The sequence below is a fragment of the Nanorana parkeri genome, unplaced genomic scaffold, assembly GCF_000935625.1.
Source record: "Nanorana parkeri isolate BGI_ZX_2015 unplaced genomic scaffold, ASM93562v1 scaffold100, whole genome shotgun sequence".
Lineage (NCBI taxonomy): Eukaryota > Metazoa > Chordata > Amphibia > Anura > Dicroglossidae > Nanorana > Nanorana parkeri.
Genome location: NW_017306368.1, coordinates 2181232 through 2196159, shown reverse-complemented (window position 1 = coordinate 2196159; position 14928 = coordinate 2181232). Strand labels below are relative to the sequence as shown.

General features: G+C 41.2%; 1 protein-coding gene across 1 annotated transcript in view; it reads left to right on the top strand.

Moving 5' to 3' along the window:
• Positions 1-14928, top strand: part of LOC108784166 (proton-coupled folate transporter-like) — a 100438-nt gene that overhangs the window by 62797 nt on the left and 22713 nt on the right. Inside the window, exon 8 of the mRNA XM_018552892.1 lies at positions 5181-5319. Coding sequence (XP_018408394.1) covers positions 5181-5319 — 139 coding nt within the window. The remainder of the gene's footprint in view (positions 1-5180; positions 5320-14928) is intronic.

Genomic DNA, 14928 nt, shown 5'->3' with positions numbered 1-14928 from the left:
CGTGTTGCTGACACAAACAAAGCTGTTCTTTGTTTGCAGCACATCCCATTGATCCTCTATTGCTATAACTGCTAATAGAGTTAGGCAATCCCCTGTATTCATCATGTCTAGGAGGCTTTAAGGGAGAGTCAGAGGTTCTTCACAGACACTTAGTAGGAGGTGAGCAGGTTCTGCATCAGCAGGACAAAGCGGTGATTGAGCTGCATCTTTGAGAGTCTTTTTTTCTGGCAGTGAGCATGCAATACAGCCAGAAGGAGGTTGTGGAGTGGATAACCAAGCATTCCTCATCCTCCTCCTTCCAGCTGCTGAGTAGCGCATTTTCGTCAGCAGCTGCATATCCACCCTCTTCTACCTCCTCCTCTACAGTTAATTCTATGATTGCCCTGCAAACTAGCATGGAGGAGTGTGCTGAATGATTTCAGCACAGCATAAGTAGCTTGTTGCAGGAGGATGCACAGGAATAATTTCAGAGGAAATGTGCCAGGAGCATAGAGGGAGGAGACAACAGGCAAGGAAGAAGGAATTGCCATTAATATCCCTGCAGCTTATTGCCAAGTGGGCTCGAAGGTGGGGATGATGAGGTGACAGACCATACAAGGGTACCAGAGATTGTATAGGAGGGAAGCAACAAAAGGCTCACATTCCTGCCCCCTTTCCACCCCTCCCCCACTCCCCAAAAATCCCCATTTGCATTTGCTGAAACCTCTGTGGGCTTAAGTGACAGGGATGGAAGTCTCACAAGGGCTTTGAGAGGCTTAGCTAATGGCATGTCAAGCGGGAAAGAGGGTCAGCATTGGGCCAAGCAGAGTAGGACCAGACCAGTAGTGGCTTGAACTTTACTAGAAGTCTGCTAACCCTTTTGTACCAGCAGCATCCTTGACCAGGCAGGTGTCTCTTCTCCAGCTCCTGGGGTGGAACAAAAAGTTGCCACGCAATCACCCCCATGCCCAGCATCTCAAAGCCAGCTTGGCAAAATTGCTGGTTTTATAGCTGTTCCCATTCCAGCTGGTGGAGTCTGTCCTATTCTGTAATTTTGTCGACTGTGCTGCACCAAAACAGGTACCATCAGATGGCCATCCCTGTCCTTCACCAGCATGTGAAAAGTAATGTCTTTGTGTGTCACAAAGACACATAGTCCAGTAACCATGGGCAGATACGTTACATCTGTTTTGCAGTGCACTGGTTAAATTCACTGGCAACTGGGAAGGATGTAAGGTGGCGCACGCCTCTGGAGCTGGTGATACCACTCCATGTCATGCACCTTGGTGATGGTGACAGCTCAGTCATGTTTAACCTCTCCATCTCACTGGCCTCATCCAGTGACTTCTCAGCAGTCCTCCCCAAACAAATGCAGAGCTTTTACAATGGTTAAGGCAAAATGCTGCCATGCTGTTTTGCAGTTGATATGCTTGGGGGATAGGAGCTACACTGGTCTAGAGATCCTGGCAGCTCTTTAGGAGCAGGTCGAAAGATGATTGACTCCATACCATATTGTGCCAGGAAAGATAATTTGTGACAATGGCACCAACCTGCTGTCTGCCTTTCAGCAGATAACGTTTACACACATGCCATGTCTGGTACACATCCTAAACCTGGTGGTGCAGTTTGGTACCCTGGCTTGCATGATGTTCAGCAGGCCAAAAGAGTTTGCAACTGCATCAGGTCATACCGAGCAACTGTTCACCTGGCACAAATGCATCTGCCTGCTAACCACCTGATATGCAATACACCCACACTCTGGAACGCAACGTTGGCCATGCTGCTGGGGCTACACCTACAGCAGTGGGCCATCAATTGGTATTTGTGCAAGTATGAGAGTAAGACAGGCTGGGGATATGTGGTCTTTGGTGCCTCTGCAGCCCTATTCTGGTGCTAAGGCACTGCAAAGGTGCCAAACATAATTTTTCAGCAACTTGGCCTCAGCCACAACATTTTTATTTTTTTTCTGCAGGATCAATCCTGCATGTAATCTCAAAGTTTCCAGTGTATTCTCTTGAGCAGGCACTGGTAAAGACAATACACAGTCAATTTCAGTGTAAATCATGCTCTGTGTCTAGTTTTGGTCTATTCCACTGCTCCAATAATTAAGGTATATGTGGCTATTGTCTCTTTGCAATAGTGTACGCCTAACTTTGATTTCTTGGATACAAACTGTGTGGTCTCTCCCATTAAACTGTAGCCTACTAAAAGTCCTTACATATTGTGCATTCAGTCAGTACAATGTGTTGCTGACTTTTTTTGGTAAAACATTCCTTTTGGGATACCACATGCAAGTATCCTGCAATGCATGTGTGACCAAATATCTGAACTGTACAACAGCAGGTCTTCAGGACTCACACCAGGGAACTTGTTCATCCCACACCTTCAACATGGTGACAAGGTTCACCAGGGATGGCTGCTCTTCATAAAAAGCACAGGATCTCCTCCATGCCAGATGTCAGAAACAGAAACAAGAAAAGTGCCTTTTCCTTGTGTAATTTTGTTGCAACAATAAACTTTAAACAAAAGCATAAAAATCTACTCACATTAAGGTGTCTATACTCACAGCAACATGCATCAAAACAACAAAGTAGCTGCAAGGCACTCATGGTATCATGTCCAAATTTGATTGTGACTGCAATGTACCTTGATGTACAGGTAACCAGCTAACATATGCTGACTACCAAGTTTGCAATGATATCATGGCTTAACGCTTTTTCGGGAACATGCCCCCTTCATCAGAGTCGGTGGCTCTGATGAAGGGGGCATGTCCCCCAAAACTTGTATTTTAGCTGGATATTTGTACATCAAGGTACATTGCAGTCACAGAATATAAGGCCTGTGAGGGCCTACGCCACCTACCTTAATAGCTGTCTCCAATTCTAAAGGCTTAATGGGTTCTGGAATGTTCTCATAGTTGAGGTTTACCTATGATGCCAATTACAGGCCTCTCTCATCTTTTTAAGTGGGAGAACTTGCACAATTGGTGGCTGACTAAATCCTTTTTTGCCCCACTGTAACGTCTTAGGTTAGATGAGCCTACCTCAAATATTACCTTATATGGTCCGTTTGTGCATGGAGGGCCAAAGTAGAGCTGTTTCTGGGTAGATTATAGAGGCCCATGTAGTGCAGAGACATTGAGCAAATGCATGTTCACTCACTGTGCTCTGCTTTCCTCACTGACACCTGCTACACCAGTCCTGGGCCCACAGGAGGGGCAGCAGAGCTTGGATATTTTCACAAAGTATGTAAGTAAACAGTATTTTAATTTTTTTTTGCATTAGTACATTTCCTTCATGGCAGTGCCCTGATCCCCATGCCATTTTGTTTGATATCTTGCCTATTAGCCTTAAAACTATTTTCATGGTCATGCAGTGTTTGTGGAGTTTTTATATATTTTTTTAATTTTTATTTGTATTTTATACATTGTTGCTCATTTTTGTTCATTTTATTTCTGTTTATGCTTAGAGGATTTATTGGGATATTTCCACATATAATCTGAGGTTTTATTATTATGACTTGAGGCATGTTCCCCTTCTTCCGTGCTCCTTTTTTTTGTTTTGTTTTTTGGATTCACCAGGTTGGCATGCGTTATATGCTGTCGGCATAGTGTATACAACTAGATGTGGCTCTAGCCCTGCACATATACTACAGTAATGAGGAAGTCTTTTATATTCCTCAGTATTGACAAAGCCCTGCACATTTATTACTACCTTTATGGTAATGTGAAGTTCCCTTGTGTATATAAATGTTACTCAGAGTTCGGATGCTTCAGACCCCTGATAAAGTCGCGCTGGATGTAACGTACGTAGGGTGGAGCATCTGACGTCATCACTTCAGTGGAGCCGGACGGACGGGAGCTGTATTGCATGTTCTGTACTCAAGTACATTGAGGGAATCCCCTGTGGGAATCTTTTATGCTGGCTATTTCTTGCCATTGTGTAAGTACATGTTTTTATCTAATACATTTTATATTTTTGGATGGTACGCACTATGTGTCTTTTGCTTTGTTTCTTATCAATCCGATGAGCATATCTACGATCTGAAAGGATCTGTTTTACTCTGGTACTACGGGCCCTTCTCCCCCTCTTAAGAAAGGAAAACGCGCTTGAGACCTACTCTGTGGGTCCACAAACCCAGATGAGCACTCCTTTGTAATTTGTGCATTCACTTGATGGAGGTGAAGGATTATCAAACAGTCTGTTGTCCGGCACACTATAAAGTCTGCTTCGGAGGACTGCTCATGTTGTTTGTACACGTTGCATTACATTGTTTGATTTGTTATCTGCACCACATCATTTGATTCGTTTTGAACTTGATTTCACTGTGTATGTTATGTGGTTTGAGTTCAGCCTATAATCATTGTTGTATTTTTTGTTATATTTTTCACTGCTAATATTTGAATTTTTGTTTTTTCAGCCCGACACATTATTGCATAAAAGGGTTTATATTAAGGTTCCATCATCAATTATTTTAATACCGTAATACAAAAATAGGTTTTCATTAGCAATTAAATATGCCATTTACCATAATGAATGGTAACACACCTGCCCAGTTTGAAATGTGTTGTGATGCCATTCATTGTGAATGGCACCTCAACATTGCAGAATGCAATGCAGTGCACCACATTTCTGATGAAAGAGCTGTCTTAATGCAACACAGGTTAACATTAAGCATAATGGGCCTTAACTCATGTGTGTTTACACATCACAAGGGATCACTAAAGTGTGAACCAGCCTTACTATTTTTCTGTTCTCAAAGCCCCCAAATCCCTAGCTAAAGTTGTTGCACTCTGCATCAAAGTAGCAGTCTCTGTAGAGTGGTGCAACACGTCCCACAGCCCCACGTCCTAAAAGGAAAAGACATTTAATCACTAGCCCATGCACCCAGAGAAAGTACCTCTATACAATACCACTAAAACAAAAAAAAATTATCCTTAAAAAAAAGGCATTTCTAGTTTTTGATACTATACATGTAACTAAATGAAGCATATACTAAGGAAAAAACAGCTTTATCCACTGCACACATGAATTGATAATTAGCATAACTAAGAAATTATAGCAGTGCCTAAAACAGTAAAATATATAATGGGTGAGACATAAGGAACGTAGCATGGTTTTAATCTCAAATGGATATGGATCTGACATCACACTTTAAGTAAAATGAAGTATGTTTACCTAGCTTTTTTTGTTGTTTTACAGGGCATATGTCTACTTTTTACATTCCACTGGCTGTTAAAACATGTAGAGGAAACAAAGCTTGCAAGAGTTGGAGTGATCATGAGAACCATTTCTTTTCTACTGTTGGCTTTTTCAACAACCAAATGGATGATATTTTTAAGTATGAACAAATCAATTTTAATATTCAGTATTGTAATTGTATTTATTTTGACAGATATAATTCCTTACCATTTACAAAAGTATGCAGTACACATACATCATATTTATGGAATCATTTAAATAGTGTCAAAAGAAAACAGTCTGGACTTTATAAAAGACGATTTAACTTTTAGACCCTACTCATTCCTATGGATGTCTCTGTACTTGAGGTGGAGTACGAGTGCAACCCCATCAATTGGAATTAAGTGCTGTCCTTTAAATCTGTTATTTAACAATAAACAACATGGGAGTGCACTGAATAAATATGAAGGGCTTTTATCTACAGACAATCTTGATGTAAGCCCTCGCAATGAGGGAATATACAATACATTTTTCATTATGATAGGTACAAAAAATCAAATATTAGCACTTGTGAAAAAGACACACATTAACCATATCTCATTTCACACACTCTCCCAAAGGCTAGATTTTTATTATTTACTACCTCGGCCACATTAACTGACTTCACACCTTTGCTACTTTAAATTTAAAAAGAAATAGAATAAAATAGAGCAAGTTCTAAATCCTGTTTTCTTTTTGTCTGTTTTAATTTTTGTGTGTATATTTTTAATAGTTAGCCAACATAATACATTTATGACTTACCTGTTTATTTCTTCAGTTAAAAGGAAAATATATCTGGTTACCATGTAGTGAAAAAATAGGCACCATTTTTATGAGAATTTGACCAATTAAATTCAGAGCCATTTCACTATTCACAATATTCGAGCTATGGGGCTGTTAATTTGACAATAACTATTTTACAACTTATGATAAACTTATCACCACAAAAAGCAGGGACTATAGTTCAGGCAGGTTGCAAAAAGCAATAATGCAAAGCTGATTGCTTGCAATATCTTTGTAGCCAGTTGGTAATGGTACATCCAGTTATGCAATGCATGGTCTACAGTATCATCTGGATTGCTGGTTTTACTAATGCATTTTTATACCTGAGGGAGATATTGATCTTGCATCATCCTGGATACAGCTGCTTGCTTTGTACAGGAGCTTTGGTCCTGCTAGATTCATCTATTTAGCATATATAAGACTTCTATAAGAAGATTCCGGTATTTGGAGATCCGATGAAATGCATTTAATGGCGCTACATACTGTACACCTAGCTGATACCCCCTGTTTTATGACGGAATATTTATCTGGCTTTATATGTACATGTATGCTGCTTACTTGCTATCTTCATCCTTGCCTTCAGCTTCTGTGAATTGCTCATCTGCAGTATCTCCTCATTTATCACTGGATATAGCATCAGCTCTGGAATTATTCTTCAAGAGATTTATCAGCGGTTGTACTGTGTGGATATTCTAGTTGGCATTTTATATGGATTTTTAGTGCTTTGGGCTATGATTTAATTTGGCAGATATATAACCTAACTCTTAGGGGGTTATTCACTATTCACGAACGTTTGGCTAATCCTTCAGCACTCTTCCACTGCAGCAGCCCTTCAGTTCAGCCAGACCAAAGGACTGCTGTATGCGCTATTCACAATAGCACATACAGCAGCTGAAGGCAACTGAAACGCACATGCTTCAGCTCAGCAGAGCCAAACACAAAGCCCGGAGCGGGGGAGAATGGTCTGAATCCCTGTAAAATGGTAAAAAATAGAATAAAAAAACAGCATGTGGTTCCCCTTCCCAATTCATACTAGACCCATTAGGTCTGGTAGGAATATTAAGAGGAACCCCTGATGTAAAAAACCCCCAGAAGCGTGGGGTTCCCCTACAATGTCACGGAACTCGATCCACCCATTTGTTTGCATGTCAAGTGAGTACACAGAGCTGTCATGGAATGAGTGAGCTGTGATGTCACAACTTGCTCCACCCATTTGTTTACATTCAGCCCGGACCTGTCCTTTTGCGGCAGTTGTTTGGTGGTGACAGATGGGTCGGCAGGCAGTGGGACTTTTTTTATTTCGGCAAGTCGGCGGGTGTCGTTCAGCGTGATTGATAATGGATTACATCACTGGACAACCTGATTGACCAGTGGATCACATCGTTGGAGCCTTTTTTGTTTTTAAATAAAGGACTTCTGCTTTTTGGTCAGTTAAAGGACTTTTTCAAGGTGATGTGTTTTTATTTACTTGCTTGTGGATTCTTTGGTGAATGAGTAGGGTTAACAACTATGAAAGGGGGTACCCAGATGCAGATAAGCCCCCCTTCCTGCAGACCCCCACAACTACCGGACCAGGGTTGTGGCGAAGAGGCCCTCATCCTCATCGGCATGGGGATAAGGTGCTGTTCCAAGGGGTCTCTCTTGGCAAAGCACTTTTCGAATGTCAAGAGCATGTGGCCTGGTATGGTGCAAGGAGGGTGGGTGCCAGCTCATCCTCCGTTTTCCTGCCCTGCCAGGCCACTGCTTGGAGCAAGGGTCTGGTATGGAATTTTTTGTAGGTTTCATAATTATTTAACAAAATCTTGTTTCTATACATGTATCCCTTGTTCGGCCCCTTTGAGAGCCATGATTGGGCATAGTAATGATAACTTTGCCCAATCATGGCTCACACAGCTATGTCCTGTCAGGTTGCGGACAAATGTAAACAGTTGGGCAAAGCTAGCTAGCTAACACTGCTAGCTCCGCCCAATTATTTATATTTTACCGGCATCTGTCAGAATGCCATTCTGCATCGGTAGTTCGTCCCAAGCGGACGGTTGGTGTCGTTTTTTAAAAATTATTTCTATTTATTTATTTATTTTTTACTTTGTCCAGTTGTCGTCGTAGACAATGCTGGATGTCGGGATTGACCCTAGGATTATGTCGGTGGATCCATTTTTTGTCAAAAGCATTTGTTGTGTTTTATTTCAATTAAAGGATTTTTTTCTAAGTACAAGTACCCCTTACTCATTCACAAGGGGGGGAGGCGGCATCTAGGTGCCTCTTTATTAAAGGGGTACCCTGATGTGAATAACCCCTACTGCCCGCACCCCCACAACCAACACCCCAGGGCTTGTGGGGAAGAGGACCTTTTCTTTCTTTTTTTAAATGGTGCCCCTCCTAAAATTCCTACCAGACCTTAAGGGTCTGGTTTGACTTTTGGGGGAACCCCAAAAATTGTTTTCCTTTCATTTAAATTGGGTCCCTCCTAACATTCCTACCAGACCTAAAGGGTCTGGTATTGTTTGGGAAGGGGAACTGCACGCTTTTTTTATATAAATGTAATTTTATTCTTTAGAAATGTCATTTTTGCTGCAGCAGGTTCTATACATCGTACAGATGTGCCACTTTACAGGCAGTTTAAGGGGATACCCCAGGCATGATATTTAAAGAAATGTTAAAAAGAATTTTGGTTTACTTTAAGCAAAGTGAACCAAAGTGCCCTTTAAAAAAAGGTATTTTTTAAAAGTGTTTTTTCTTTGATACAGGTGACCTGGGGCAGTATCCGAATCCCCTTGCCCTTATTATGGCCAATAACTTGCATATAAGCCTTCAAGAAGGGGACACTTGAGTTTCAGAGTTCTGGTCCCATGGACTTTTATTGAGTTTGAAGTTTGAGTTCGAACTTTTTCTATGTTCTAAAGTTTGAACTCGAACCGAATTCAGGTGTCTTCGGACCATCACTAACCCTGACAGCCACCATGGAGATACCAGTCACCCAGAAGGAACAGGTGAGTCCAGGACATATAGGGGCGAGGGTCAGGCAGGAGGAGCGGCATTTTAAAAACACTGTAAAAGTGATCGTGTAGCTTTACAGTCACCTGAATCACTTCTACAGAAAGCTGGCAGACAGGAGTAAAAATGTAAAGAAACCCCTGGCTGCTATAGCAGCTGGGAGCCTGTTTACATGCTGGTGCTGCTGCCAAGATAATAGTTACATTTGACCACCCTGAAGGGTCAACAGCAGCTTTCCAGTATATGTGCCTCCAGAAAAGTAAGTATTGAGCCTCTTCTTTTTTTTTTTTACAGATCATGACAGGGTTTCTTTCACTAATGAAAAATTCTATTAGTTTAGCTGCCATTTTAAGAAGTCCTATACTCCATTATAGTCTATTTTATATAGACCTATAGTCATATAGCATGTCATAAACTAAAAAGTGTACCGACCAAATAGACCTAGCCTAGTTCCAACAATGTGACAATATGTCTTTGCCAAAAATCTAAATTTCTTCTGTTTTATTGTAGCACACTACAGCAATAAAGTCATAATGGCTTTCTGATGTTGGAAGATGTCAAATGTTTAATTTTTATGACCTCCTTTTTACTTTATTAAGGATAGTTAATGGTGGGTGAATTGTGGCAGTAAATTTTAAACATGGTGCTTTTTAAGGCTATAATCATTCTTTCTGCCTTTCTTTAACATTTTGCTGACATCAGCTTTATGACAATGTATCACTGTTTCTCAATCATGGATATTGCTGAGTTGATAATCATTGCGGTTAATAAAATGAAAATATGACCTTGTGTAAAACAATCGTCTGCTATAACTAGTAACATTTGGTGAAACAATAAGCTGTACTATACGGGGCGCATTTTAACAGGATCATGCAGATTAAACTAACTTTCCAAAATGAGGTATATAAAAAGTATGTATAGAGCAGAATATAAAATTAGAAGTACAAAACATGAAGTTGAAGCTCCGCTGCTGCTGCTGCTGCAGTACAGAAAGACACGGCTGGAGTATATTAAATGACAAGAAAGTTAATAAACGGAATAGGGTCTGATTTAATAGAAGATTAATGATTACTTTCCTGATTAAACCTATGCATGGTTCAAACCCTTAATCCATTTCAAGACAAATGTGTGTGTATATATGAATCTTTGTTACACAGGTTGAAAAAGCCACAAGTTAATTAAGTTGAGCCAAACAAAAAATAATCAAATAATTAAATGAACAAATGTATCAATCCATTAATACAGAACTCTAAACTCACAGCGGATCCAGAGGACAGCAAATAAACACTTGTAAAGTGAAATATCCACAACAAAGGCATGGTCCACTTTGCACCAACAGGTGAAAACTCATTTGTGTTCCCCTAAGGCAATAGGAAGTTTACTGGATCAACAATCTACAATGTTAATACCTAATACTAATAGTCTATAATATGCTTTTTAAAAACAATCTGCTAAGCTAGCTATATCTAGTCCTGGGAGAGTCTTGTGCACATTAGTCTTTCTGTTTGTGGCATTTAAAGCTACACTCCGGGATAAGCAGCTATTGTCTGAATATAAGGTGTGTGAATAATTTCTTGAATCTTGGGGTGTTTTATGTATTTCTTCAAGATGTTAATAGTAATCCAGCATTAAACCTTGCCACCGTGTAGGAGATTCCTAATAATGACCAGTTACTGTTGTTCTCTTTCCTGCAGTTTTCTTGAGGCAGCATGTATTGAATGGACCTGCTGGGTCCCTCCCACAGCTCTACTCTCTGCACAGGCTATTTGCAGCACAGTGATTATGTCACTACTACTTTTGGAAGATAATAGTTGTGTTTGCTAAGTCATTTGGTCTACACAAACAGGATTTATAGGCTTTGTGGTTATTGAGAAGTATAACCAAATAAAAATGTTCAGCTTTTCAATGACCCTAAAGAGAACAACTCTGTATTAAGTTCACTATATGCACCATTTGTGTATTTATACAAGGTGGTCATACCCCCCTTAAAGGAGAATTATGAGGAGAGTGAAATACACTCATTCCCATGATAGGAGCTGACGTGTGACACTGAAGCTGTCACATGTCAGCTGTATTGATCAAGAATTGAGCGATCACATACTGACGATCGATCAGTTCCTGATCATCTCCTTGCAGAGAGCGGTGACTATCAGTCACCACTCCCCGCAGGGATTCCCCCCTCCCCTTTCCTCCAGCACTGACTGAAAGGAGAGACGGGGAGGGGTGGGCACAGCTAGCTCTGTCTCTAGAGAGGCAGAGCCAGCTGTCAATCAGGCAGCGGGATGGTTCCCAACTATATTGTTGGGATCCATTCCAGATGCAGCACAGCTCTGTGCTTTTAGCCTCTGGCAGGCAATAGCCCGCTATATGCTGAGTTTTGGGTCACAGAAGGACATTAGTATATGTTCTCCCTTGTCCCTAAAGAGAACTATGGCAAAAAAAAGATTGAGCCATTGTTCTCTTTTAACCCTTTCACTGCCATGAATGTAAGTACTACTGCTGTAGCAGATGGGAGTCAGTTTACTTTCATTCTCCCAACTACATTCTGGAATTAATTTCAGCTGCCTGATCACTTCCAGCAGCACTTCAGCAGGTCGCCACCATCAGCCATGCTTTCTGGGCTTCACTGCCTCTCCTGTGGGCCTGGAATGGCCATGGTGGGTGTCGGCAGCTGCAGGAGAAGATCAGCAAACATATGTTCACTGATCTTCTCTCAATTTAAAGAATCCAGAAGCGACTAGGATTTTGGCACTTACAGGTTCTGAGCTGTCACTCCCCTGCTTCTGTGGCTGGGGATGAAGCTAATCAAGCACAACCTGTACTTGATGAGCTTCTTTGGGCTGCAAAGGTGGCATCAGAAGTCTATTACACCCTCAATGTCTCCATAAAGAGAACCAGTAATCAGCTATCACTGTTGAGATGAGTAAAAAAAACAAAAATATTTTAAATAATTTCGCATCATTATTTATGGTTAACTCTAAATTAATGACCTGTGTAAAATGTGTCAACTATAGACAATTTTGGGTACCAACATTTTTTGCTGTTTCAATTGGAACATGCAATTTTGAGGCTTGACATATTTGGTATCTATTTACTCAATGTGATGTTATCTTTTATGTTTTACAAAAAATAGGTATTATATTGTGTTTTTGTGCACTGAAATAATTTAAATGAATTTTTTACTGAACGTTTGGGTTTGAAAAACTGTTGCACTAGTATTGTGCAACATAAATAATTGCAACTACCCATCAACATGGGGACAAGGTGCCTTGCAAGATTGGGAATTTTTATGCCTCCCCTTGTAAAATACCCTCCCAATGTTGAAGGCATGTGGCCAGGCACGGTTCAGGAAGGAGGGCATGCATGCTTGCTGCCCACCCCTTTCCTGGTCACCTAGGCTGCATACCTACATAAGGGTCTTTTATAACTTATTAGGGGGCCCACATGTTTTCTTAAAGGAACAGTACACATTGATTATAAACATGCCCCAAGATGGGGGGTTTCATATTTGGTAATAGTTGGTAACACCACACATGATTCTGGTGGTTTGTTTACAAACGGAAGCTAGCGGGATCTGACCTTTTGCAGACATAATTACCGAGTGGGCTTAAGCAAATGAGATGGCTATATCTGGAGAGTTTGCTTACCTGTTCAATTTCTGATGCCAGAATGTGGTGTGACTGATGCTGTTCATGAAGATTGTACTGCTTCTTAACACCACAGCTTAAAGACATTTCCCAAGCATGTGATTCAAAGTAAAGTATCACCTAACCATCCCCTCCGTTCTTCCCAAGAACTCCTGCCCTCTAGTACTGATGGGCCAAACACCCCCCTGTTCAGTTCAAATTCAAACTTTAGAACATGGCAAAAGTTGGAATTCGAACTCAATGCAAGTCTATGGGGCTAGAACGTAAAAAATCAATTGACCCCATTTTGAAGGCTAATATGCAATTTATTGGCCATTAAAAGCGTATGGGGATTCAGGTACTTCCCTGGGAGACATGAATCAATGAGTTTATTTTTTTTAAATACTGTTTTTAAAGGAGCAGTGATTTTAACATCAATTAAAGTGAAACAATAAAAATGAACAATTCCTTTAAATATCATGCCTGAGGGGTCCCCTTAAACTGCCTGTAACGTAGCACATCTGTACAATGTATAGAACCTGCTGCAGCAAAAATGACATTTGTAAAGAAACAAATTACATTTGAAAAGAAAAAAAAAAAACGTGCGGTTCCTCTTCCAAAACAATACCAGCCCTTTTAGGAATGGTAGGAATGTTAGGAGGGACCCCATTTTTAAAAAAAAACGTGGAGTTCCTCCTAAAAGTCATACCAGACACTTAAGGTCTGGTAGGAATGTTAGGAGGGACCCTATGTAAAAATAAAACAAAAAAACGGTGTGTTGTTCCCCCTCAAAGTCATACCAGGCCCTTAAGGTCTGGTAGTAATTTTAAGGAGGAAACCCACCCACAAAATGGGGGGGGGGGAATGTGGGGTCCCCTCTAAAATTCCATACCAGACCCTTGATCCGAGCACAGGCCTGGCAGGGCAGGGAAGAGGGGGGACGAGCGAGCGCCCCCCGCAATACCAGGCCACATACCCTCAGCACTGGGAGGGTGCTTTTCCAGGGTCACCCCTGGAAAAGCACCTTGTCCCCGTGCCGATGGGGACAGGGGCCTCTTCCCCACAAGCCCTGAGGTGTTGCTTGTGGGGGTGTGGGCAGGGGGTTATTCACATCAGGGTACACCTTTAATAAAGATGGCCCCCCGTTGTGAATGAGTAAGGGGTACAAGTACCCCTACCCATTCACTAAAGGGTTAAATAAAATTGTAAATTAAAAGACCAGACTTTTGAAAAAATCCTTTGTTTGAAAAAAAACAAAAGACAAGTTTTTGACAAGTCTTTTATTTAAAAAAAAAATGGATCCAGCGACATAATCCAGGGTCAATAGTGACGTCCAGCATTGTCCACAACCTTGATGAAATAAAAAAGAAAACAATACAAAATAAATAGAAATAATTTTAAAAAAAGATGACCGCCATCCTGTCCTCTCACGAAATCCCGCCGCTGAATGGCATTTTGACAAATACCAGCAATTTGTAAACAATTGGGCTGAACTAGCTGTGACAGCTAGCTCCGCCTAACTGTTTACAGTTGTACGGCATCTGAGAGGTGAGCCATGATTGGGTAAAGTCATCACGAACTTCAAGCCCATCCCTAATCTCTAGCTCCCTCATCAACTCCTCCCATGCTCGTCTCCAGGACTTTTCTAGAGTCTCTCCCATCTTTTGGAACTCCTTAACCCAACCTGTCCATCTATCTCCTACTCTAACTGCCTTCAGGTGATCCCTAAAGACTCATCTTTTCAGGGAAGCCTATCCAACCTCAAACTAACCCCTGAACTGTCACTTACTCAAACAATTCATCCCCACACAGCTACCTCCTCATGTATCACTTGCCCCTCTCTTATAGATTGGGCATGGCCCTCCTTACCATCTTGTCCTGAATTGTATTGCGATTGTAATGTCTTCCTTATATTGTAAAGCGCTGCACAAACTGTTTTCTAGCTAAATAAATCCTGTATAATAATAATAATAATAAATCATAAAAAAAGGCCCCTTTCCCCACTGTACGTTACTTTTTAAAACCATTTTTGCATTCGTCCCCAATGGCAGTACCCCTTACTCATTCATAAGGAGAATGCCAGAAACAGGGGCTTACAGATGCCAATAAGCGCCCTGCCCACAGACCCCCACAACCATGGGGCCAGGGTTGTGTGGAAAAGGACCTTGTCCTTATCAACATGGACCTCACCGGCAAGGTACTTCTCAATGTTAAAGCATGAAACCTAATATTGGCCTGCCAGGCTTCATGCATGGAAAAGGGTTTGTTAATGAATTTTATTTTTTATTTTTTGGGGGGGCGGGGGGGGGGCTCCAATTACATTTGTT